This window comes from Peromyscus californicus, unplaced genomic scaffold (assembly GCF_007827085.1).
Source record: "Peromyscus californicus insignis strain IS unplaced genomic scaffold, ASM782708v3 Scaffold_13__1_contigs__length_99412109, whole genome shotgun sequence".
NCBI classification, from domain to species: Eukaryota; Metazoa; Chordata; class Mammalia; order Rodentia; family Cricetidae; genus Peromyscus; species Peromyscus californicus.
Genome location: NW_026294424.1, coordinates 85,334,837 through 85,360,595, shown reverse-complemented (window position 1 = coordinate 85,360,595; position 25,759 = coordinate 85,334,837). Strand labels below are relative to the sequence as shown.

General features: G+C 47.3%; 1 protein-coding gene across 6 annotated transcripts in view; it reads right to left on the bottom strand.

Moving 5' to 3' along the window:
- The window catches only part of Fam47e (family with sequence similarity 47 member E), a 26,641-nt gene extending 882 nt beyond the window's left edge, over positions 1 to 25,759 (bottom strand). The window contains exons 1-9 of one of the 6 annotated variants that reach the window (XR_008217533.1): positions 25,391 to 25,758; positions 24,084 to 24,426; positions 21,474 to 21,607; positions 15,544 to 15,688; positions 11,330 to 11,431; positions 10,627 to 10,707; positions 6,161 to 6,316; positions 3,699 to 3,776; positions 171 to 327 (exon numbers count right to left, since the gene is read on the bottom strand). Coding sequence is in view for 5 of the 6 variants with exons in the window: in XM_052735379.1 (XP_052591339.1) it covers positions 235 to 327; positions 3,699 to 3,776; positions 6,161 to 6,316; positions 10,627 to 10,707; positions 11,330 to 11,431; positions 15,544 to 15,688; positions 21,474 to 21,607; positions 24,084 to 24,426; positions 25,391 to 25,467 (1,209 nt within the window). In the remaining variant the exon portion in view is untranslated. Of the gene's footprint in view, positions 328 to 3,698; positions 3,777 to 6,160; positions 6,317 to 10,626; positions 10,708 to 11,329; positions 11,432 to 15,543; positions 15,689 to 21,473; positions 21,608 to 24,083; positions 24,427 to 25,390 lie in introns of all 6 variants that reach the window. The other 5 variants (XM_052735379.1, XM_052735382.1, XM_052735380.1 and 2 more) reach the window with 5 other exon arrangements.

The following is a 25,759-nucleotide window of genomic DNA, read 5'->3' as shown; positions in this document are numbered from 1 at the left end:
GGTCCCCTACACTCATGTGTACACACCCACATGCAGAAATACACAACTATACATAAATAAAAATAATACTAAAATTGATTAAAGTATTTAGGAAGCCATTTAGAAATATTTGTGTTAGGTTTTATATTTATAGATGTTGCCAGGTTGAAGTTTCCATAGTGGGCACTTACCGTATCCTACTTAATAATTAAAATAATGAGGCAATGCCTAAGTTTGCAGTCAATAAAAGCCGCCTCATCTTCTCCCAGGATTCCTCTCGGTGAGGTTTTTAGTGATCTTAATGTGTTCAGATTTACCTTTCTCCTCAGTATATATCTTCTCAAGGAACTACAGAAAAAAAGAGAGAGTCTCCTCATTAGAAAGCCACACAAAAGCTGTACAGCCCTCCTGCTATAATACCCCAGCTTAAAAGCTTCACTCTCACAGATTTCCTTACGCTAGACAAAATTTTTAAGATGATAATTTGAGTGACGTTGGTCTGTAGGAAGGGGATGCTCAGCATCAGAAATACTCTGACTGAATTCACCCTTATTCTGTGCCCCAGCCTGCCCCAGCTCAACTCAGCTCAGCAAAGGCTTATGCTGTTAAAGGCCTGGGATCTATCTGGGTCACTGTGGACAACGTATAGACACTGGTATATGTACATAAGAACATGTTCCCCTGTCGTGGTGATATTTTATTTGTGTGCTAACAAATAAAGCTTGCCTGGGGATCAGAGGAAAAAGCCAGCCACTATGTTAAACACAGAGGTCAGGCAGTGGTAGCACACACCTTTAATCCTAGCATTCGGGAGGCAGAGATTCATCTGGATCTCTGTGAGTTCAAGGCCACACTGGGAACAGAGCCAGGCGTGGTAGCACAAGCCTTTAATCCCAACACTAGTTAACCATAGAGGTCTGGAGGTCTGTATAGACAGACAGGAAGTGATAGAGCTGGGCGGAAAGAGGAAGTGATGTAGCTGGGTAGAGAGAGGAAGTAAGATGGCAGGGCACAGAAAGGTATAGAGGCGTGAGTATACAGGAAGTAGCTCTCTTGGGCTGAGGATTTCCTAGCGGTAAGAACTTGTGGCTGGCTTGTTCTATTCCTCTCATCTTTTAGCTTTCACCCCAATATCTGGCTCTGGGTTTTTTATTAATAAGACAGTTTAGCAATTCGTGTTACACCCTGTGACATATGTGAATGCATGTATACACAGAATTCACATACATTATGGGTTAGAAAGAATGAATGTTCACATATATTTAAGTGACAGCATAGAAATACATACACATAAATATGTTTTGTCTGCATGTATGCCTATGCATATAATTTACATTTAATTATTTTTTCGTTTTCTTGAGACAGGGGCTCACTCTGTAGCCCAGGCTGGCCTTGAACTCACAGCAATCTTCCAGCTTCAGCCTCTTGAGTGCTGAGATTACAACTGTTGGCCACATCTGACTTCATTTACTATAATGGATCCCTTTTTAGATGAAATGTTATCAGTAAGATAATAGCTATAGGATATAGGAAAAAGGGAAAGTGTGAGAGTCTGGGTGGCTGGTGTCCTCAGAGGGCTCAGCTTCTTCCAGGGACACCATCTCTCTGGAGTTCGTGCAGCCGAGAGTACAGCCAGTGTGTCAGGGATGTTCCTGTCTGTCCCCAGTGGATCTATGTGTGCATCAAGAGAATGAACTAAAGCAACAGGGACAGACCTGAATGGAAGACAGCAGCTTTGGCGGTGTAACTAGAAAGACATACACAGCCCAGGCCGGGAAAGTGGCCTGGAAGTAAGAAAGCTGGCTGCACAAAAATACGGATTTGAGTCACTGACACCCAAGAAAAAGTCAAGCATGACCAGACACGGGCCGCCATGCCTGGAACTCCATCACGGGGGAGGCGGACACTGGAATAGGCGACTCCCAGGAGCTCACCAGCCAACCTAGCCAAAATCGTGAGCTTCAAGGTGAGTGAGAGACCCTGTCTTGAGAGAATAAAGCAAAGAGTGATAGACACCTCATGTCCTCCTCTGGCCTCAGTGGGCCACACTCATACATACACACACACACACACACACACACACACACAACTTAAAAATATTTTTAATATATTACACAATAACTATATATATATATATATTACACAATAACTATATATATATTACACAATAACAGGCATGGTGTCACATGCCTATAATCCCAGCACTGAATTGGAAACAAGAGGATCTTAAGTTCAAGGTCACAAACAAAAAACCCCACCAAAAACAAATAAAGGCATATATATATATATATACACACACATATATATGTATATATATAAAAAATCTATAATACACAAAAGTATATAAAATGTACAACATAATAAAGTATTAAACATATTTTACATATCCTACATATAAATAAATAAACTTATGTGGACTTTATATGCAGATCAAGTAGCTACTGCATGTATGTCAAGCCCAGTATGTATAGAGTATATATATAGAGAGAGAGAGTACAGAGTAAATATAGCTAATGAGTCTGTCACTGATGCTCGGAGCTAAAGGAGACATTCCATTGAACTCTACGATGGAGTATTTTAATCCTCAATCTCTGTCTCATGCTGTAAACTTACCTAAAGCCAGGCTGGCTCTGCGCATGTTCAATATGTTCATTTATATGACATTAAATATAAGCCGCTGTTAGTTCTATTACTTGGGAAATAGAAATCCAAGTCAGGTGTGAGGGCAGATCAGAGGGATCTGAAGTTCAGGGCCAGCCTCAGGTACATAGTGATTTTGAGGCTAGCTTGGGCTACATAAGACCCTATCTCAAAACAATAACCATGGGGGTTGGGGAAGAAAAAAGAAGAAAGAAAGAAAAAGAAATCCAGTGTGTGGTCCTAAAAATATCTGAGTGCCTTGGCTCTTCTGTCCTCTGAGGAACCTGAGGGGTGTGATGATGGACTGACTGTACACAACCTGTTATTAGCTGTGGCTTTGGTTCCATATGCCTATGTCCAGCTGTCTGGGTGCACAGCTTCGTGCGGTCTGCTCAGCTGATCTCCTACTGTGATCTTCAAGTTGGAGGTGTGTGTGAGCCTGCACACTGTGGGAGAAGGCTGGAGTGCCCTTTACACACGACAGGTCAAACCTTCTGGAACAGGCAGAGGGCAGAACAGAAGCCTGGAGGCCCATGGACAGAACTTTAACTGCCGTGTGTTTCCGTTAGAACAGAGCTCACACTATAGTGATACAATTCTAAGTGCCAACTCTGTCCTTCAACCTGAAAGTACAGGAGACTTAAGGAGTTCCTAGAGAACTCAGAATGTCTTAGGAACAGGCTGTGCCGGGCACATGCTCTGCACCTGGACTCCATTCCCTTTGGTCCCAAGGAGGGTGGACTTCAAAGCAGCGGGAAAACAGACCCAAAGGGCTCCATCTGGAAAGTGATGATGAATTTGTTTGTTTTTGTTTTTCAAGACAGGATTTCCTGGAACTCTCTTTGTAGACCAGGCTGGCTTTGAACTCAGAGATCCACCTGGCTCTACCTCCCGAGTGCTGGGATAAAGGCGTGCATCACCACCACCCGGCTCATAACATTCAATTTTTATTTGACCACTCCTTCTGGAGGCTTATGGATGCCGGGAGAGGACTATCTGGTTATGCTACGTTACTTCTCATCCACAGCTGTCTTCTTCAAAGCCCTCAGCAGAGTTCTGCAACAGGACTCTTCACTCACCCTGGGCATCCTGTAACCCCTGCTTAGAATGAAGTCCTTAAAGGCGGCGGTTCCGTGCAGGCCTTCGAGCAGCTCCGCCTAAAGGAGCAGTTTAAAGAGACGTTGGTGGGAAGCCGCTGTGCGGCCCCTCACTGCAGGCACCTCGTCTCACGCTGAGGTTCATCAGTTAAGGAAGGAGGGCTTTCAGAGACTTCTGATTTCACCCTCTTGCCCATTTCTTTTTTCCTTACACTTGTATAAAGGATAAGCAACAGATTTTAGCAATTGAAAAGTTTTGACTTGGGATATCTAGACACTAACTTGAGAGAATCTATACACAACTTATAGATTTTAATTTTTTTTTTCTGAGACAGGGTTTCTCTGTGTAGTTTTGCGCCTTTCCTGGAACTCACTTTGTAGACCAGGCTGGCCTCGAACTCACAGAGATCTGCCTGCCTCTGCCTCCTGAGTGCTGGGATAAAAGGCATGTGCCACCACCGCCCGGAGTAGATTTTAATTTTTAACTTTTTTTTTTTTTTTACATTGACCTGGGGAGGGAATCAAATGAGGCATCTCAGCGGCCCCACAATTTACAGATCTCAATTGCAAAGGGCACACCAATCAAAACGGACTTGCTTCAGTGCCAAACCCTCGGAATATTCACGTCCCCTTTTGATGTTTTTTTTTCTTTACATTTATTTGAATTCTAAAAGTGGATGTAGAGATTTACATGCTGCAGTTCAACTCTTTAAGGTCACTTCACCATCCAAACCCAGTCAGTCAAGTACAGTGAAAACTCTTGAGTTCCTGGTAAGACTGTCACAGGGGCCGTGCCCTGCTAACACACCACTGTACAGCAGTCAGCACTCTGTGCACAAGCTAAATCCTCCCTCAGGCATTATTAAGGTGACTTATCAACAACATTGCAGGCTGGGCATTGTGGAGCATGCCTGTCATCCCGGTGCTTGGGAGGATCAGAAGTTCCAGGCCAGCTTGGACTACATATGCAAGGCCATGCCTCCAAAAAAATGGTTGTAGAACAATTCTATCATTTTGACTTCTCCCTATGTCTAGATCTCCTAATGAATACTTTTTAGTGTAATAATTATATCAACTTTATTGCCCAAGTAGAAAAGACGCTACCTCTTTACTAGCTGACAGACACTATAAATAGCATTTGCTGTCAGAATAAAACATTATGTTATGAATTAAATTCCCACACATTTGGGCACTCCTAAACCATGCACTCAGAAATTCAACTAAGTGTTATTTACATTATTTTGAAGTTTATTCAAGCATGTTGTGCTTATAGATTTACGGCAAGCCTCACTCCTAAAAAAGTTTTTTATACCCAGCATTGGGAAACAGAAAAATGTCTACCCACCAACTGTCTTAGCTTTCCAATCTGTAGAGCAGCTTGACAGGCAATTACTAATGAAACATCCACATCTGTGCATGGTTTTACTTTCGAATGTGTTTCCCACCTAGTATTCGGAGATACTCTGGTCTGTTGTAAATGAGAAGAAGTCCACAAATGTGCTCATCAAGCCGGGCGGTGGTGTGGTGCACACCTTTAATCCCAGCACTAGGGAGGCAGAGGCAGGCGGATCTCTGTGGGTTCGAGGCCAGCCTGAGCTACAGAGTGAGATCCAGGACAGGCTCCAAAGCTACACAGAGAAACGCTGTCTCAAAAAACAAAACAAAACAAAACAAAAAGTGCTCATCAGAGTCCTGTGAAGCGTGTGTCAACACCTTCCCGTTTCCAGAGCGACGGCGATGACCTTTGCTTCGGTAGATGCATGTACACAAGGGACAGGCAAGCACGCAGCTTATCTACAGTGAAGCAGGGCCACAGTCAGTGGTGTGGCTTTGCTGCCCTGTCACCTCAAAGTGTTTAACTCTTGTCCCCTCTCTTAGAGATTCTGTGGCAACTGACTTCTAGAAATGAAACTTCCCAGGCACAGTTTTGAATTCTTTGATCGTTATCTCTGGCCAATAGGAAACAAGTTCCAAACTTAGTTACCTGAAACTTGGTGCCATCACACCAGTTCTGAGCACTGTGGTGGTCCTACCTGGTCACCCGCCCTTTAAACCTTTATTCATAGAACACATTGTTCCAAATGGTAGTAGTGGGCTGAGGCAGAGGCACACACCTTTAATCCCACCACTTAGGAGGCAGGGGGATCTCTGTGAGTTTGAGGCCAGCCTGGTCTATGTATGGAGTTCTAGGACAGCCAGGGCTACATAGTGAGACCCTGTCTCAAACATAAAATGTTAGGAGTGCTACCCCAGTTTAGAGGCACTGGTGCCTACCATGAAGCCAGGACTCAAGTCTTGTTTATTACGTGCTCCCCACAATTCATCTTGCCTTTCCTGTCACTGAATTTGACACACACACCCTGAGATGTTGGAGGAACCCCTGTGCCCAACCAGACAGTGATCATCTGTGGCTCAGACAATCAAATCACAGCACATGTACATACCTGCTCCCGAAGATGCTTTTTGAAGTCAGCATCTTGGACTTTGTGTGAGATCTTGGGGTCCACCAAAGGTTCATCTGCTCTTTGCTTTTTCCACAAGTTTGTCTTCAGATACCAGGCTCCATACCTCATCTTCACCCGATTCGGCTTACGAGGACTCTGGAGAAGGTAACATAATTCCAGGGTCGTTAGCTGTCTGTACTTACTTGTTTATTGGTTGGTTGGACGTTTCCATAATCTAAGGCTCATCTTATGAAAGGCATGTCATTGTTTAGAATTTGCAGCTGGTCCTTGCCAATTATTTTACAAAGTTTCAATGTGCTTTGATTTTTTACGAAAGAAGCATGAAGTATTCATAAATTAGGAAAACAGAGTAACGCCTAGGAACACAGCCTTTGGACGCAGACAGACCTAGGCTTGAACCCAGTAGCTCCGAGTCCATGGGCACACCCCTTAAACTATTTCTCAGTGAAACAGAGACAACAGCTACTAACCCCATAAGAGTGTCCCGAGGATTATAGGAGGGAACACATGCAAAGCAGGTAGAAATCAAGTAAAAATCACGTGTTTCGCCTACGGCTGATGACCTTGAACAAGACTCAAGTGAGCCAAACTATTGAGTTAAACTTACTAAGCCCAGCACTGTGCTGAGCCCAGGGATCACTGTATTATCTTTGAGCAAACTGCTCTCTAGCCCTAAATTATGTGTATGTGTAGATATGTGCACATGAGGACTGCTGCTGAGGTGGCCAGGAGAAGGAAGTAGAGTTATAGGCAGTTGCGAGCTACCTGATGTAGGTGCTGGGAACCAAACTTGGGTCCTGTGGAAGAACAGAGCCATCTCTCCAGTTCCTGTTATCAGCATTTAAATGATGTAATGGAAAGTGTGGGACATTCAGGAGTTACACAGTTTGTCTAAAACGTCAAATATGGCAGCTGATAGGGGGCAGTCCATCCTAGGGCTGGACTTAGCACCCTCTTTCCAAGCATCCTGACCTCCGTCCCCCTTCTAGAACATGCCCATCACACTCCTGCATTGGTTCCTCCTGTACTGCCTTCCTATACCTAGTTCATGCTATTCCTGGTCGTGTCTGCCCTGACCACCCGATTTAAGTTATCTGCCAACCCCACAGCACACCTTGTCTTCTTTTACTGCCTCGGCTTTCATAGCGGCACTGGCCACTGGCCGATGTGCTGCGTCTACGTTCGCTGTCTGCATCTCTTTGCGCCCCTGGAATGCAAGCCTGGGAGGCTGTTCTCCACTGTGTCTCCCTAGCATCTGGGCCACTTAGGACATAGCAGGTGCTCTACAAATATTTGCTGAATTACAGTGCTGTTTCTTAACTCTGCCACTGTTGACATTTGGGATTCGATCAGTCTTTGCCGAGGGGAGGTGGCTGGCCTCCTCACGGTAGGATGTCTAACAACATTCCTGGTCTCTATCTGTGAGGGGTGAGTAGCAGCCGCTGAGTGAGGACAACACAAAATGGCGCCTGCAAACATTGCCAGATATCCTTGGGCGGGAGGCGGGAGGGTGCAACATCTCCCTCAGCTAAGAACCACTGGCTTAAAAGAAGGGAAACTGAGGATGGGGTAAAAGAGTGGGCAGAGGGATGGGACCCAACCGAAGAACAGAAGTTGTTCATTTCCTAGTGACCTCCCACGACTCGGCACAAGCATAATTTCCTCTTTGAAGCCTTTAACGAAGCTGCCCGCACCCTATGCTTGCTGGATCGACCATTTCTCCTTACATGTGTACACACAAGACATCACACTGTTGCAGTTAATCATTGCCTGTTGACTTTGCTAGACTGTGAGTCCTGAGTGTATGAAGTAGGACTCCAGGTCTGGCCATTTGCCACCAACACCTTTGAACACGCAGATGCTCAGAAATGCCTGTTGAATGAATCCATAAGCAGATGGATGAGTTGGCAGAGAGAAGAGAAAAAGGGAAGAATAAAGGCACACGGTGCTATGAGGGATGGAAAGCAAGAATACGATCATCTCGACCAACGGACCTAGAAGGAAAAAACATCCATAGCAAAAGTGAACATGTGTCCTCATCTAAAAGGAGACAGGGAAATGGGGCTTCAGGTAGACAAATCCATGAGCAGAGCTAAGGTGGAATGAGTAAAAACCAGTTCTAAAGAATATCAGAGAGCTGAGTACAGCAGTGCTGAGAATTCCATGTGCGATAGAAAACCAAAGACAGGGACTTGCATTTCCAGAATACAGACTGACTCTCTCCCCCACTTTTCACATTTGGAACACACACAAAAACAATAGCCTGCATGACACCGGGCCCCAGTAACCAGGACAGTAATTCCTGGGAGGAAAGGGACGAACAAAATAAGTGCCATAATTGCCTGCCGACTGCAGAGAACGCGTCCCTAGGGCACGCGGGGATGGGGAGCCCAGAGGCAGCCTGGGGGACTCTCCGAATTGAGGAAACAGGAACCCTGAGTCCAGGCAGAGAGAGGCAGCGGAAGTTCACAGCTCGCAGCAGAAACAGGGGTGAGGTGGGGTGGGGTTGTCCCCTCTCTGCACATGCACAGGAAACCAAGATCAAGGGAAGAACCCGCTGAAGGCACTAGAGGCAAAGTGCCTGGTAGTCGCATAGGGCTGGGGTCAGCAGCCTTTTCCTCCTGGAAGACTTCTATGTTCACAGGACCCCTGGGAAGAACACACTTAAGGTCTTGCTCAGTACTAAGAAATAATTAGCCCTTGGTTGTTTCTCAAATCTTAGAAGCAAGACCCCAAAAGACCAGACTTTTCCAAATAACTTGATTGTATCCTAGAACAAATCTCAAAAAATGTTTATAAAAATGCATAATTACCCAAAACACCCATGACAGTGGAATCTACAATGCCTAGTATCCACTCCCCAAACCACTAGACATGAATCGATGTAGGAAAACATAGTGTATCTCGAGGAATGAATGAGATCATGGGAACTGACACAGAGCAGATGCAGGGGTTCTGAAGAGAAGACGGCAGAGCAGTTTCTGAAACGGCATCTCATACGTTCCCAAAGATGAAGTGGAGGTATGGGAAGCAGACGCACATCGGATGTCTAGACATGAAGATTGTAATTATGAGACAAGACCACAAACGTTTCAGGGGAAAAAAAGTCACAGAACTTAAAGACCTATCAACAGAAAAACATGAACAAGGGAGAAAACCCTTGAACAGAAGCATAGAGCTGAGACACAGCTTCAAGCCTCCTCTTGTGCAATTCAAATGTAGGGAAGAGACCGAAAAACCAAAAACAAACCTGAAGAACTTATGGTCAAAATTTTTTCTAAAGTTCATGAAAGAAGAACATGGTACACATGTATGAAAATGTCAAAACACATACATTATTTTGTACACGTGATATATACTAATAATTTTAAAAAGCAAAACAAAAAAATCTATGGCAATTATAAGTCCATAGATCGAAGAGGCTCAGTGAAGCCCAGCACAATAAATCTGAAAAGAAAGGTGTGAGTGAGTGTGTGTGTTCAAAAATAACGACAAAAAGAAAAATCTAAAGCGACCAAAGAAAACAGCACATTCGGAAGAACAGGTCAAGCATCTCCTAAGATGCATCAGAAATAATTCAGTCAAGGCAGTGGAGCAACAGCTTCAGGATACTGAAACAAGCAAAAGCTGTGAACCTAGAATTCTGTACCCACAAAACACTGTGTGTGTGTGGATGTGTGTGTGTGTGTGTGTGTACGCGTGCGTGTGCGCCCGTGTGTGTGTGTGTGTGTGTGTGTGTGTGTGTGAGTGGGAGTGCACACGCTTCTGCACACATGTGCAGGGCAGAGGGACAACTCTTCACCAGTCCTTACTTTTTATTGCTTGAGTAAGGGTCTCTCTGTTGTCCACCGCTGAGATGCCAGGCTATCGGGATCTGAGTTTCTGGGAACACCCCCACCACACACACCCACCCTGATGCCACCATGTCACCGCAGGAGAGCTGACGTCTCAGACGCGTGCTGCTGTCTGGCTTTAGATGGGTTCTAGAGACTTAAACTCAGTTCACTGTGTTTACGCATCAAGCACTTTACCTACCGAGCCATTGCCTCAACCCAGAGAAGTCTTTAAAATTGCACACACTCGATTCTGTTTTTCTCTTCAGAGAACTAAACCTACATGGTAAGACGTGTGGAGAAAAAAATTACAGGTAGTTCAGAGCTAATTAGAGATAATGTGCTGTTTTTGACTTTGAGGGAAGACACTCCCCACTCAACACAGGCACTTAAGTCTGTTGCTCACTCACACAATGAGTGAGGTTTGTTTGCATCGGCAATTGAACAGAAAGTTCAAAAGACTGTACTGTTGGGGCTCCCCATGACACTTCTCTTTAAAATACTGCTACAGTTCTTCTTTCTCCAGCTTCCAAATTTGGAGCAACATTCGTTTATGTTGGGCAAGAAAGGTGCTGCGGGCTGGAGAGAGGCTCAGAGGTTAAAAGCACTTACTGTTCTTCCAGAGGGCAGGGGTTCATTCCAGCATCCACTGTGCTCTCTCAGGGAAGCCTGACCATCCAAGAAGAATTTGTCCTGCAGAAGGTTGACATGGACTCGTAACCACCTGTAATGCCAGGGGATCCAATGCCCATGGCCTTCACAGGCACCCCCCGCCACGTGTATATCCATACACACACACCCCTAAAAATAATTTTGAAAAATTCTTAACAAAAATGATGTGTGGTCAACTCAATTCAAATAAGAACTCTTTGGGCATAAGATTTACAGTGTTCACAATCATTATTGTATTACTCTTGCTTATAAATAATAAGCACTCATTAATATTCCCATAGATGTTACAGTTTTAACATAGGAAACACATAAAGATTCTTTGAAAGTAGGTAGTCAGTAACAATTCCAAATGATATGTCTTCTTCATATAAACCAGTCACAGATATTAAATATTAATTCCTTTATCAAATATTTATTTAGTATGATAACACTCTGAGAGGTCTACTGTAAAAAGCCAGAGGACCAGAGGACCAGAAGTCAAGAACACTTAGGACTTTAACACAGCTCAGTTTCTTTAGGTTTTCGCTTGTTTTCCTGCGGTCGCCTGGGTTTTCTGGAGTCACCTCTCATGGTCTGGTTTATGGCACAACTCTGCCTCCTGCAGTTGACCTAGTCCCGAATGCTTTTTCAGCTCTCACCGTACCTGGTTTTGCCTCATCGCAGGAAGTGCATCACAGCTTTGTCTGATCTGATAGTCAATGTCAAACTGCTGCAGAATGAACTCCTCATCGATGGGCGAACTTCCCTGCAAGGACACTTCAGGGCATGAATGGAGAGCAGGTGGCCCGGAGCTCCCTGCCTCCTACCTTCATCTCAGGAGTTGCTGAACACTCCTGGGCAGCAGGGAGTTTGGAGGAAAAGACAATGCTCCAGGAGCATTCACTGGGGACCAAAGTACCCGGGGACAGGATGGCTTTGGCAATCTGAGAGACCCCTTGGAACCTGCAGGAAGTCATGAGTTCTGGGGGAAATACTGTGTGACCAAAAGCAAATTTTTCCAGCACTTTGTAACAGTGACATTCCTAGAGTACTTTCCAGATGTATCTTTAAAAAAAAAAAAGTGCATGTGTATGCTGCTATGAATCTATGCCACATGTGTGCAGGTGTCCTCAGAGGCTAGAAGAGGGCGCTGTATGCCCTGGAGCAGGAGCTGTGGGCAGTTGTGAGCTGCCATGTGGGTACTGGGAAATGAACCTAGGTCCTCTTAGCCACTGAGCCATCTGTCCTGGTCCTCTTAAGGGGAGCTGCCCTTTCCATGACCCAGATGAAATACGCCATTTCAAGGATATTCTGTGTTCAGAGTAACCCTGTCCTTTCCTGCCCCCTGGACACAGTTAGTAGGGGTAGAAACAGACACACTGAGAGGTTCAGCAGGGTGACTGTTATCCTGTGATGTGGCCTAACGCTGAAGGATAAACTAGAGTCAGAAGAATTCCACTTTGGCAGATAAAAATTGGGAAACAGAGAGGATGAGTTGGAGTCGGAGATGAAGTAGCATTTACGGGAAGGAGCCGAGAAACAGTCAGAGCCCTGAAGGGACATAGCAGGGCCAGGACAAGGCTGGGACGGTAACGAGAAGAAACAGCAGGCACGATCGATGATGTGGAAAAAACGCAGTCGCATAGAAGGAAAAGTGTGAGTTGGTGCTGGAGACTCACACCACAGACCCACGAGATATAAGGAGAATTAGGGACACACAGGACTCTGGCCACTGAGACCGGAAACACAGCAAGTTGGCAGAGCAGCTGAAGTGCCATCTCGGGGCTGGTACCGTGGTGTTGTTGCGTTTTGTTTTCCTATTATACGAAAACTTTAATGACCTTGGTTTCTTCAAACCCTCCCAGGCTTCTTCCACTCAGCCAGCTGTAAAGATGAACTGTGTGTAAGTCAACACTGAGGGAGCTGCCGGGACTGGGGGGATGGCTCAGCTGGCAAATGCCTGCCGCGGCACAAGCATGAGGACTTAAGTCCCCGGAACCCGTGGAGAAGAGCCAGGCATGCTGGTGTGTGCTTGTAATCCCAGCATGGGCAGACAGATGGATGACTCGGGCTTGCTGGCCAGCTAGGCCAGCCTAATCGGCAACCCCCAGGCCAGTGAGAGACCTGTGTCAAATAAAATTGTGTTTGGCATCTGAGGAGCAACATTTGAGGCTGTCCTCTCGTATTTGTGAGTATACATACCATACACATACACATCATGCACACATGCATACGCATGTACATACAACACACACACACACACACACACACACACACACACACACACACATACACCGAGAGAGAGGGAGAGGGAGGGAGAGAGAGAGACAGAGAGAGAGAGAGAGAAAAGAGAGAGAGAAAGAGAGAGAGAGAGAGAGAGAGAGAGAGAGAGAGAGAGAGAATGAGAACTAAGGAGTTTGCATTTCAAATGTCAAAGCTCTAGATCAAATTCCTAGAAAGACTTTTTGGAGAAAGTCATCCCATGAAACAGTTCCCAGGATTATCGTTTATCTTCTCCAGAAATTGACTTCATTCTTTCTCTTTTTTTAACCTGAAATTTAATGTTCTGTCCTGGTGTGAGTGCACAAAGGCACATCAAATGCCACAGCACGTATGTGGAGATCACAGGGTAACTTCTCTTCTTCCACCGTGAGTATCCCAGGAATCAAATCCAGGCCCTCGGGGTTGGTAGCGAGCACCTTCACTCTCTGAGCTCTCTAGCCAGTCCCCAGTCTGCTCCATCTTCAAAGCCTCATCAAATCCTCCATCCCACCTGACTTCACCGTCTCCTCTCCAGTGGAAAGTGGCACTCTTCCATCCACCGGTGAAGGTGTGCGCCACCACCGCCCGGCCCGTGGATGGTCCTTGAAGAACTAAAGTCTGGGGCTTGTTTTTTATCATCTGCCGTCGCTGTTCTGTGACTCATCTTCTTCCCTCACCAGTGCAAACTTGTGTGTGACGTTTGATGTTTTTCCTGGTTTCTGACAGTTCCTTTTATCTTGTTAGAGAGGATGTGGGGCTGCGGATGAGGATGAGGGGTGCTGCTCAGGGGTCTCGGGCAGAGCAGCTGGGATTCAGCTCTCATCCACAAGTAGGATGGAAGGCGGGAGCGAGAGCTACAGACAGTCTGGATGGGATGCTAGGTCACTTCTTCCAGAAGTCAGGAAACAGGACCAGCAAGAAGGAAGGCTCAGTGGAGAAAATGGCTGATGATCTGAGTGATTCTCTAAATCCTCATAAAGGCTGATGAAGATAAGAGACTCCACAAGGCTGTCCTCTGACCTCTGTCCTCTGACCTTCAGCTGATGACCTGAGTGATTCTCTAAATCCTCATAGAGGTTGATGGAGAGAAGAGTCTCCACAAGGTTGTCCTCTGACCTCTGTCCTCTGACCTCTACATTCTCATTGTGGCATACACACATCCACACATACATACCACACACAATAATAACAACAACGATAATAATAATAATTAGGGGCTGGAGAGATGGCTCAGAGGTTAAGAGCACCGACTGCTCTTCCAGAGGTCCTGAGTTCAATTCCCAGCACCCACATGGTGGCTCACACTGTAATGAGATCTGGCGCCCTCTCCTGTATACAAAATAAATAAATAAATCTTTAAAAAAATAATAATAATTAATAATAATTGATGTTTTCAAAGGCAGACACCCAGACTTCTCTGCTATGCAAGGAAAGTTCTATGCAGCCATCTTGGAGGTGTTCCCTAAGGATTCTTAAATTTCCCACTCAGTTAGAGGAGTCTCCAGCGGTAGAAATGAGGAAGGGGTAGGAGGTAAACAGTCCCATACAGTCCGACTGTGGACAAGCAGTGCCATAGCTAACAGGTAGCAAGCATCATCCCCTTAATCACGGTGGTCAATTCTGACACAGGCACACGGCCCATGCAGTGACAGGAAGCCCTGGATTCAGCCCTGTCGGAAAAAGGTTTCTCTCTCCCCACCAGGCCTCACACTGGTACAATGCAAGCCTAACTAATTTTGGCGATGACTTTTGGCATCTCTTGGGGGAAATTTGAAAGTAAAGTCAGATAGAGGGATCAGCAAGACTTGAGGACAGCACCCAAGAGCAGTTTAGCACTAGATCTGACTGTGCCTGGGTCTCCTAGGGCTTCTGGGTAATTCTCCTTTCTCCTTTAAACCAATTGAATTACATTTGGGTCTGGAGGATAGCCACTTGGTAATGAAATATTACTAGATAAATACACAGATTAGGGCTGGCCATACGGCCCAGCTGGTAAAGGTCCTTGTCAACAAGCTTGATGAGCTGAGTTCAATCCTTAGGACCCACATGAGAGAAAGAGAAAGGATGTAATACTGAAAGGTCTTAAATCTGGGGAAAACATCAGGAAATCAAAAACTCTGCAGAGGCTTGGGATGGGCATCGGTTATTGCGGTTCTTAGCGAAGTCGAGGAAAGGCCTGATGACCTCGACAGAAGTCTCACCCTTCAGAAAAGCCCCTGTGTTGGCACAGCTCACAAGCACTCACAGCCAAGTGTGTCTGGGAGTGTGAACTGAAGCGGGAATGAAGGATGGGGAAGAGTCCTGCCACTAACGTGGGAAGGGAAGCTTCAAAGCTACATCCACGCGAAGATAGAAACATCAATATTCAAATTAGCTCCGAAGCTTACAAACTTTGCAGAAGTTGCCTGTTCCCAAAACTCTCTACTGTTGATGACAGGACAGATTCCAATCCGACTGATGATTTGAGAGTTTGACTCTAACAATGTTTACTAGAAGCGACTTTGAGCTGGATGAGTTTCTTCAGCACTAAAGCCTGAGCCCAGGGCCTCCCTCATGCACTGAGTGTGACTCTTGCACACTGAGCAACAGTAACTTTTGGAGTCACTGCTAACTTACAAGAGCTGTGGCCCAGTCGCAGAAGTCTCGGACTCCTCTGCGTATGTTGTCATGGAGGAGACTGTCTTTATAGAGAGAATTCGCTTGGCTTGGCTTTTCTTCACAAAGCCACTGGCCTGAATGTGACACCGGCATCTTCTTGGGTCTAAAGACAATGAGATCATCAAAGAATTAAAGATGGGGATCGATGACTCCCAGTGAATCTCAACCAGTATCCCTGGAATGAGATCAGACCTCTCAAGGTCTTAAAAAGGTCACGTGAATTATAGCTTCAAAGACCACATTCCCCTTGCCATGCTAGAAAGACAAGTGTGTCACGGCTAGTCATACTGATCAAAACCTCAGAACATTAAATCTAGTGTCATGTTGGCTTTTAAAGTTTATGAGTGCCACGTACTAACACATGTGCCATGTAGAAGGCACTACACTTGAAGTTGACCTGTAATCTTAAGAAAACAGAGAATCATTGATAGTACTCTTTCCTCTTTCCTCTCTGACTCTCTCTCTCTCTCTCTCTCTCTCTCTCTCTCTCTCTCTCTCTCTCTCACACACACACACACACACACACACACACACACACACACACACGCACCTCTGATGTCCAGTTCATCGATGTCTGGTCGATTTTAGCTGTCTGTTCTCTGTTCTGTTGTGAAAGGCTCTCACTGGAGTTTCTGTATCTTCTATCTATCCTCCCAATCCCGAATCCTTTATTTAAATTTCAGGCCAAGGGGCTCATTGCTAAATATGAGTCTGAGCATGTCAAACACAGTCACCCATCATCCAACTCATAAGGTTGGGAGCCGCTATGGAGGATGCCGCTAAGCTTCGGGTCCTCCCTCCTGTACCTCATAAGCGCTGAGATTACAGTCACCTACCACCGAATTCTGTCTATCTGGTCCCAGATATTAACCCCACGGCTCTGTGTGCACTCGGCAAGCACTCTTAACAACTGAGCTACAACCCCAGTTCACATATCCCTTCCTGAGGGAGGCATTCCCACAGGATGGCCCCTCAGCCTACCCTTTTCTTCAGATATGCATGCATTAACTTGTCTCCCATCCAGTTCAGAAATACTCCTCAAGCACCAAATATGTGCTGGAGATTAAGCATTAGAAATCAGTATTCAGCCGGGCAGTGGTGGCACACGCCTTTAATCCCAGCACTCGGGAGGTAGAGCCAGGTGGATCTCTGTGAGTTTGAGGCCAGCCTGGTCTACAGAGTGAGTTCCAGGACAGGCACAAAGCTACACAGAGAAACCTTGTCTCAACCCCCCCCCCCAAAAAAAAAGGAAAAAAAGAAAAAGAAATCAGTATTCAACTGTAAATACAACCAAAATCCCTGTCTTCACATGCCTTCAGCTGAGCAAGATGGACAGACAGCAAGGTGGACAAACACATGCCAGATGCTCAGGAACGGTGGAAAGAAAAAGTAAAGGGGCAAAGGGCTGGAGAGGATGCAGGGGAGCGGCTTATTTCTACAGAAAGTCTCTCTGCTAAACGACACCGAGTGCAGACCCAGCAGAGGAAAGCACCGGACCACTTAGACATCAGAGTGGACGGATATCAGAGATCAGATATCCAAGTGGACGCACGACATGCGCAGACCAGTGTGACTTTAGTCTGCACCAGGGAAGGCAGAGCACAGGAGTGACAGCCAGGTGTGTGAGGGGATCTGTTAGGCTCCGTGTGACAAGCAGACATCCAGGACCAGTGAAACGGCTCAGCAGCTGAAAGCGCCTTTGGCCAGGCTTGAGAACCTGAGTTCAATCCCCAGGACCCACGTGGGAGAAGGAGAGAACCAACTCCTACAAGCTGTCCTTTGACCTCCAAGGGTACACTGTGGCACTAGACGTTTTAAGAGAGAGAGAGAGAGAGAGAGAGAGAGAGAGAGAGAGAGAGAGAGAGAGAGAGAGACTGGACCTGTGTGAGCTTTTGAAACATCAAAGCCCACCTCCTCCGACAAGGCCACACCTCCTCACCCTTCCCATGCTCTAATGACTAAACACTCAAACATATGAGCCTATGGGGGCCATTCTCATTCAGACCACCACACAAGTTCATAAGCTATTTTGATGATACAAACAACAGACAGTTTGACTTCCTGGAACAGACTAGTAGTGCTAGTAATACTAGTAGTACTAGTAAAATAGAGTACTTTAGATTTCACAGTCATTGCCATTTGGTGGCAGACGGCTGTTGTTCTAGAAGCAACTGGTTACTATTTACTTACTATTTACTGAGCTGCGAAAGGCAGAGGAGAGAAGGGAGTTTGGTTTCCGTCTGTACGGTCTGTGATGTTAATTCCAGGTCCAAGGACAAATCCTGGATTGCACTTGTCAGTGGCCAAGATCACTTGGGTGTGAATGTACAGGGGAAAACATCAGAGACCGAAGTACATCAAGGTTTAAAACAAGCAAAACAAATAAAACAAAAAGACAGCCAGCGCTCCATAGGAGACCCTGCCTCCAAATAACCAAATTAAATCAATAAAAATAAATAGATGGAGGAGCCAGTCAAAGCACTATGGGGGGACCATGAGACAGGAGGAAACTAAGGGACAAGAATGTTCCGGGAGCTAAAGGAAGAAAGGTCATGAGGCTGGGTGTGGTGGTTCACACGGTAACCCCAGCACTGCGGAGTCAGAGGCAGAAAGACTGTCATAAGGCCATAGTGAAACACATGTTTCTACACAGTGAAACCCCGTCTCAGAGAGAAAAAGAAAACAGTGCTATGGGAAAGGTGAGGTCACCAACTGTGTCAGTCGCTATGGAAACAGTTGTGGTGTGTTGGTGCGTTAGGTCCCAGGCAGAGCCCCTGTCCCCAAATGATAGTGCTGGTGACCATGTCCTAAACAGAAGGACTTTGGCCAGGTAAACAGAAGGACTGTTAGGTAAACAGAGGCCTAGATTCAGTTACTGTTTACCAGGACCCTTCTTTAAACCAGCAGGAATCTCTCTCTTTTCCTTTAGTCAGCCCCAAAGGCCGACTCCCTCTGGCAAGAAGGACATCCAGTTCCCAGTCAATCTGAGCAGCCTGCATCTGCTCAAAGCCCCCATCCTGTTCGCTGTCTTATCAAATCCACTTCTCCACCGCTCTGCTCTTCTCTCTGCCCCACCCCCAGAGATAGCTTTGGCAGTTTGGCACCCAATTAAACCTTTCTACCCATGGGGCAGTCCAGTCTGGTGCTTCACTGTACCCTCGATGACAATGTGGTGGTCGGTGAATACTTGTTTAGTAACTGCTAGGGTTTGAATGGGAAACGCACCCCATAAACTCCGATATTTACTACTTGGTCGCTAGCTGGAGCTGTTCCGATTATGGAACTTCTGAAAGGACGGTAGAAGAAACTATTGGGGGCAGGGCTTGAGGGATAGAGCCTGACCCTGCTCTTGACCCAAGCTCTCTACTTCCTGTTGGGCCTCAGGTGACAGGCAGCTGGAGTACGTTCCTGTTGCCTTGGCTGTGAGTCTGCCTTAACCCCATGTCTTCCCCGCCATGATGGACTGTACCCTCTCAAACTGTGAGCTAAATGAATCCTTTCTCCCTTACACTGCTTCTGCGGGACATTTTGTCAGAACAATAGGCAACGTCACTGATGGGGCAGCAGAGGTGTCAATGTAATCTTCACCAAGGGCAAAGTCACTGAAGGAAGCTTGACTGCTGTGGGATCAAGAGGGAAGTGAGTTTGGATGCCTCCTTCAAAGGTTCTCCTCAGAGGAAAGGATAGAGGATCTGGCCAAGGGAACTTGTTTTCGAGAGTGCTGGTGTCACCTCATGCTCTGGTAGGGTCATAGAGGCCTCTAAAGAGATCAGGTGCTAATCCTTGGAACTTGTGTTACTCTCCTTGCGAGGAGTCTTTGCAGGTGTGATTCATCCACACTTCTGAGACCGGGAGATTATGTTGGATTATCTCGCTGGGTCACACACACCATCACTGGTGTTCTTGAAGGACAGAGGGAGAAAAACTTGACACACAAGAGCGGGCCACGTGAGGACACCAGACAGAGACACGGAGCTACTGGCCTTAAAGTTTAGAGGGATGTTGTCACAAGCCACGGAACACAAGCAGCCACCAGAGACTAGAGGGGGCAAGGAACACATTTCCCTGCAGCCTCTGGGGGGAACACAGCCCTGCTGACATTTCAGCTGTGACAGTCATTTCAGACTGTAGGCCTCAGAGTTGTTATTAAATGTTATACAAACACTTCTATTGTTTTAAGACACCATTTGTGTTGAAATTTCACAGCAGCCAAAGGACAGGAATGCATATGCTAACAGCCCAGCTTGCCTGTGAAATGGCACATTTCCTTTAGGATGTGCTAACATTAATATATTACTGTTGGACTTCTTCCGAGTGGGTGGATAACCAACTCTCACTTGTTTGCAATGTCTGACCTTAGAGCAGTGGTTCTCAGCCTGTGGGTTGTGACCCCTTTGGAGAACTCACCTATCAGATATTCATGTTACAGTTCACAACAGTAGAAAATGAGTTATGAAGTAGCAGTGAAATAATTTTATTGTTGGGGAAGGTCACTGCAACTTGAAGAACGATATTAAAGGGTTGTGCTGTTAAGAAGGTTGAGAACCACTGCCTTAGAGATTTTTCTGGGTTTTAATCACGTAAATTGCCCACAGTGAAAGCCAGATGCTGCCTTTATCATCGTACTATATTGTACATTATATCTCTACATACAGTGTTCCTCTCTTCCACATCCAGATTCTGAGCAACTTGAAAGACAGTATAAACAGTGAGGACAGAAGCCAAAGCATCACTTTTATAACAAGTGGCTGCCATGTTGGAGGATGTGGCATTAGTCCAAGAGGACTTCTTCACTGAAGGCCATAAACAGGCAGACTACCCAGTCCCCACCAGGGATGACTCTCCCTCCAGCACAGAGAGGGAGAAGAAACTTGTGCTCCCCATGAGTCCTCCCCCTCTCCAGTGGGAGAAGGGCAGAAATGAAGCGAGTAGCTCTCTCCAGATACACCAGAGAGCAAGAAATGCAACAACAGTATCCTTGTTACCCAAGGTCCCGAGGTCACCCTCCTCCTCAGCATCCACCGGTAAGCTCATCCAGTTTTGTAAGTAAATGTATCCCAGATCTATTTGTGTTAATACTTAACTTATGTCGACATTTACATTATTAAATAATATGGGACTGGGGAAGCAAGGGTGTGATACAAACGAGTTTCTACTAAGTTTCATACTTTGGAAGTTTCAGAGAAGGAAGCATTTATGGGCATGGTTTATATGGGCAAAGATGAGCAGGCCTTCCAAACAGAAGATTTTATGATTGCTTTAGATGACAAGCAGGTAGCCAGGTGTGGTGGCCCAAGCCAGTAATCCCAGCACTCTGGAAGTCGAGGCAGGAAGATGAAGAATTTCAGGCCAGCCTGGGTTACCTGAAACCCTGTTTCAAAATAGAAAGAAAAAAAAAAAAGGCTAGCCAGTATGTCTTTGACAATTCCCTGTGTTATGCATATGTGCACACATGTGCATATGATTTTCCAACCAACCACTGGGCTGCCATGTTGAATAAAGTCAATTCATGGGGCGTTTTGCCCTCATCTCATCAAAGGAAAGCTAGATGGATGCCTGTGTTTGTACATCCATGGGAGCCAAGACTGGTCTTCCTCCGCAAGTCTTTATTGCCAGTGCTTCTTTAAAAGTCTTCTAGATACCCAGGGGTGGAGGCCCGGACCTAAAATCCCAGCCTCGGGAAATGCAGGCAGGAAGATCAGGCACTCTAGGTCGCCCTTGGCATCATAATGAGTTGGAGGTCAGCCCGGCCTAAATGAAACTGAGAGGTTTTTGTTTTGTTTTGTTTAACTAACAAAACAAAAAAAACCCAAATGAACAAGATTATTCTAAATATGATAAGGCCATCCTAGAACGTTTGTCAGGGGACAGACGTCAGCAGTACTCACAGGCACACTTGAGAAGGGCGTTTTTCTTCCAGCTTTGCGGGTCCCTTCATTAACTTCCTGGTATCCTGACAACAAGCCCATGTGTCCTCCAGCTTCCTCTCGGGGTCCAATGCCTCCAGCACCTGCAGTGAGAGCTACAAAGAGAAAGCAGACTTGGGGTAGGAAAGGGGAAAGACTGCAGGAAAGGGGGCCCCAATTCTATAACAAAATACACCAAAGTCGCTTCTCTGGATGTTCCTTTTCAAATGCTACTCATCGAGCCTTGCAATGGGTACTGCGCTGCAGGCTGTCTGTCACCCAGCCATTGGGTGCTCAGGCTGTGTTATGGTCCCCTGCAGGCTGTCTGTCACCCAGCCATTGGGTGCTCAGGCTGTGTTATGGTCCCCTGCAGGCTGTCTGTCATCCAGCCATTGGGTGCTCAGGCTGTGTTATGGTTCCCCTGCAGGCTGTCTGTCACCCGGCCATTGGGTGCTCAGGCTGTGTTATGGTTCCCCTGCAGGCTGTCTGTCACCCGGCCATTGGGTGCTCAGGCTGTGTTATGGTCCCCTGCAGGCTGTCTGTCATCCAGCCATTGGGTGCTCAGGCTGTGTTATGGTTCCCCTGCAGGCTGTCTGTCACCCGGCCATTGGGTGCTCAGGCTGTGTTATGGTCCCCTGCAGGCTGTCTGTCACCCAGCCATTGGGTGCTCAGGCTGTGTTATGGTCCCCTGCAGGCTGTCTGTCACCCGGCCATTGGGTGCTCAGGCTGTGTTATGGTTCCATCTGCTCTAGACAGACTATGCCTGTGAGCCTCCGCCAGGCCCCCAAAGCCCCAGAGCTTGGAGTGTCTCTGCTGGACTTCTGTGGTTCTTGACTGCTGGTATCTCGGGTATCTCTCATGCCCCCTATGAATATGGTGTCTGAATTTTCCTCTGAAGAACAACCTCACTCACATGCTGTGGGAACAGCACATCCAGTAAAGTGCTTGCCTTGCTAGCTGAAGAGCCTGAGTTCACCCCCAGAACTCATGTTAAAAAAAAAATCTGGATGTGGTGCACGCTTGTAGTCTTAGGGCTAAGGTAATAGACACTGGCCTGTCTACCCAGCTCAGTGAGTCCCAGGCCAGTAGGAAACACTGTCTCAATAAAATGATGGTCAGCATCCAAGAAACAACAGATGAGGTTGTCTTCTGCCCCTAGTACACAGGCACACACGTGCACACAGATCTCAACACACACACTACCCCCCCCCCTCACACACACACACAAAGAGCCAGCTCTCCCTCCATCCCCACTCACTTGGTCCTAGTTGACCTAACCTCACCTCCGTTCTCAGGAAGACCACACCAGAACCTCAGTGACTAACTTAAGGATGCAGCAGGCTCGTGAATCAAGTGGACCTACAGAAACTAGACTGCGGGATTGGATGGTTTCCGGGATCACACACAAAAAAGAAGTGTCGTTTCTTTGCTGAAGGTCTGAAGTCAAACCTAAACTGGAGATGCAGGCAGCCGGCTCAGCACCATAAACAGACCCTGCCTCAAAACAAAGCTTAGGAGACCTAGTTGGGGAAATCAGGCAGGGAAGTGAGAGCCACGCTCCCGTGCCGTGGCCATGTGCCACGAGACGTGGTATAATCACCTCTTTATCTGAGACTCAGACCCTCTGGCTTGCCAGACCCAGTAAGGAAAAAGCCATGGAGAAAAATCACTGATCAGAAATTTCAGCTGGAGCGGAATGGGAGCAGAGGAGTGGGCTGCAGAGCTGGGGGAGTGGCAGGCTAGAGGGTCCCCAGGGCCAGGCAGGGCCTTGAGCAAGGGAATGGTGCCACCTAGACTTGCCTGTTTAGCCCTGGACAGGCTGCCGGGGTGGGGGTGGAGAGTCACTCCTGCTCACCCCCTGCCTCATCCGGTCTGCCTTCTTCCTCAGATAGCTCAGGATTTGTTTAAGGCTATGGTGGTCAAGTAAGAAACTGTTTCTAGGCTCTCTAGCAGGTGGGGGAAGTTAAATGAAGAAACCATTCCTAGGAAAACTGCCCCAAACGACAGCCATTTCTTCCTTCTTGTTGGAAAGACAAACTTATTACCATTTTGAGATATAAAAACAAGGTAACTGTGCCGAGGGCCCTGGAGATGAGTCAGGAGCAGCCCTGCACACTGGTGACGCAGCAGAGTTCCTGTTCAGCCTGGCCTGGGCATTGTGGTGGGTCCACAGCCCCCATCCCTCATGGCGTTCAGATTCTTTATCCGTTTGTTAGCGGGTCCTTACAGAGATCTCTTTGCCCTAGGCTAAACAGACATAAGCGAGACTGGGCAGTTCTCTGCGTGGCTTCTTGTACCTAGAAAGTATCAAGGCAAAGTCAACTGAGAGAGCTTGAGGCAGGAGAGCCGGAAGTGCCTGTGTTGGACACTCTGGTGAGTTGATAGCTGCATGGGAAGCAAAGGTTAGCTGTGTGTCCTACCATTTGCATTTCCTCAGTAGAAAAAAGGCAGGCCGCACAAAACTGGTTAAGAACCTTCACCTGGGGGTACAACCTCCTCTCCTATGAATATGAGCTCCAGGGTCTCCTGGACACCTGGAGAGAATTCTTTTCAGACTCCCCAAGAGGTCCCCCCTCAAGCCCAGACGGTCACCTCATCAGGCAGAGCTTCTTCCAGATGCGGGTAGAGAGCCAGGGGGTGCAGAGCCATGTTATCTTCCACGTCCTCGAGGAATGCCTTCCTAGCTTGTGAAAGCTTGGACAACAAGGCTACCCCCTTGGGCAGTCCATCCTGCCTCTTCTTGGGGGTCGCTTGGGGAAGTCTGTGATGAATATGAGGCAGAAAGACATCCTTGGGGCGCTGGCGTGGGGAGCAGCCTTTCCTGAAGTCATCCAGTTCCTCTTTCACAAACACCCAGCGCCGGCTGTTCAAGGATCCCGGGAACTTCAGCCTCTTGTGTTTCGTGAAACACTTGGAAGGCAAGTTCTCCAGGTACCTGGAAGACAACAGGCCAGGTGATGCCCATCCCAGGATTTAGGTGGGAGGAGGGTGTAAGGAGGCTGGCCTCCATCTATTATTGGGGTTGGGGGCGGGGGAAGCAGAGGAGGAGTCACAGGAGGCTGAGTTAATCATGCTCTGCAAGCCCCTTCCTTGCTGGGTCCTCACAGCCTGCTCCCACCGCCTACTTAAGTAAACCACTGTTCTGGATGGAGCTGTACCTTTGCCTGCACGCATGCTCAAAGCATCTGTTACCCTCTGTGCACGTGTATTCTAAATGCATGTGAACAGCAGGAGAATTGCCTGCTTAAGGCTAGCCTCGGCTACATATTGAACTACTAGCCTTTCTGATGTTTAGGCTTGCTGCCTTATTTCCATCACCACAGTGAAGTGCCTCTTCACCAGCTAAAACTTACTCTTAAGCAAGGAGAAAATAAAATCCTCCTTTTCCTGCCCCACCAACCCTACAAAGCAGTGACCTGCCTTCCCAGGGCCTCAAGCAATCTCCCACCAAGGGTTCTGCTTGACCGGAGCCTCCAGCTGGAGGACTAAAGACTCCAGGCGTCATGAATGCCTTAAGCTGAACCAGGGGTCCCAGAGCATCTGCTCAGAGAGCTGGCTAACCCCAAGAGTGTGTTGGAGGCAGGCGCTCAGAAGCTTAGGCTAGGACAGTCTTCCTAGTGGCCGCTGTGTGCCACCGATTTCCTATCTGGCCTGGGGACATTCAACTACTTCTCCTAGGGGTTGTGGCAAAAATCAAACAAAGGCGAAAGGCTGTGTCCTCTGCGGGGCGGGGGACCCAGCACTGGGCCTTTTACTCTATTGCAATAGTAAGGGCAATGGGGACACTGAGAAAGGCATCTCCTTTCCCAAGGAGCAAGGACCCTCCCTGTTGGCCCCAGCCCCGGGATCCCGGCTTCCCGGATCAGCAGCTGCGTGAGCCCCAGTGGTTCCGCACTTACCGCCCGCGGTTCCGGTGCTCCTGCAGCAGCCCGGGAGCCAAAGTCGTGGGCTGGAGCCTCTGGCCACGCTTCGCCATGGCGCCGGCTGCAGGACCCCCGCCGGGTCGTGGGTGGCATGTCCCCGCACGGCTTCCCAGGTCGCTAGGAGACCAGCACAGCCCTGCTCTGCCCGGACCTGCCCCCACTGAGGCGTCCAGCAGGACAGGGGGTGCGCTGACCTTCTCCTGTGTGCAACTGGTGTGAGGGGGAAGGAGTCAGACCTCGATTTAGTCAGATTTTCCTGGTGGAAGGGGGCGTTCATCTCCGACCGAGAAATTTACCGGAGACCGGAGGATTTTTGTTCCCTGGTTTTTTAAATAAATATTTACT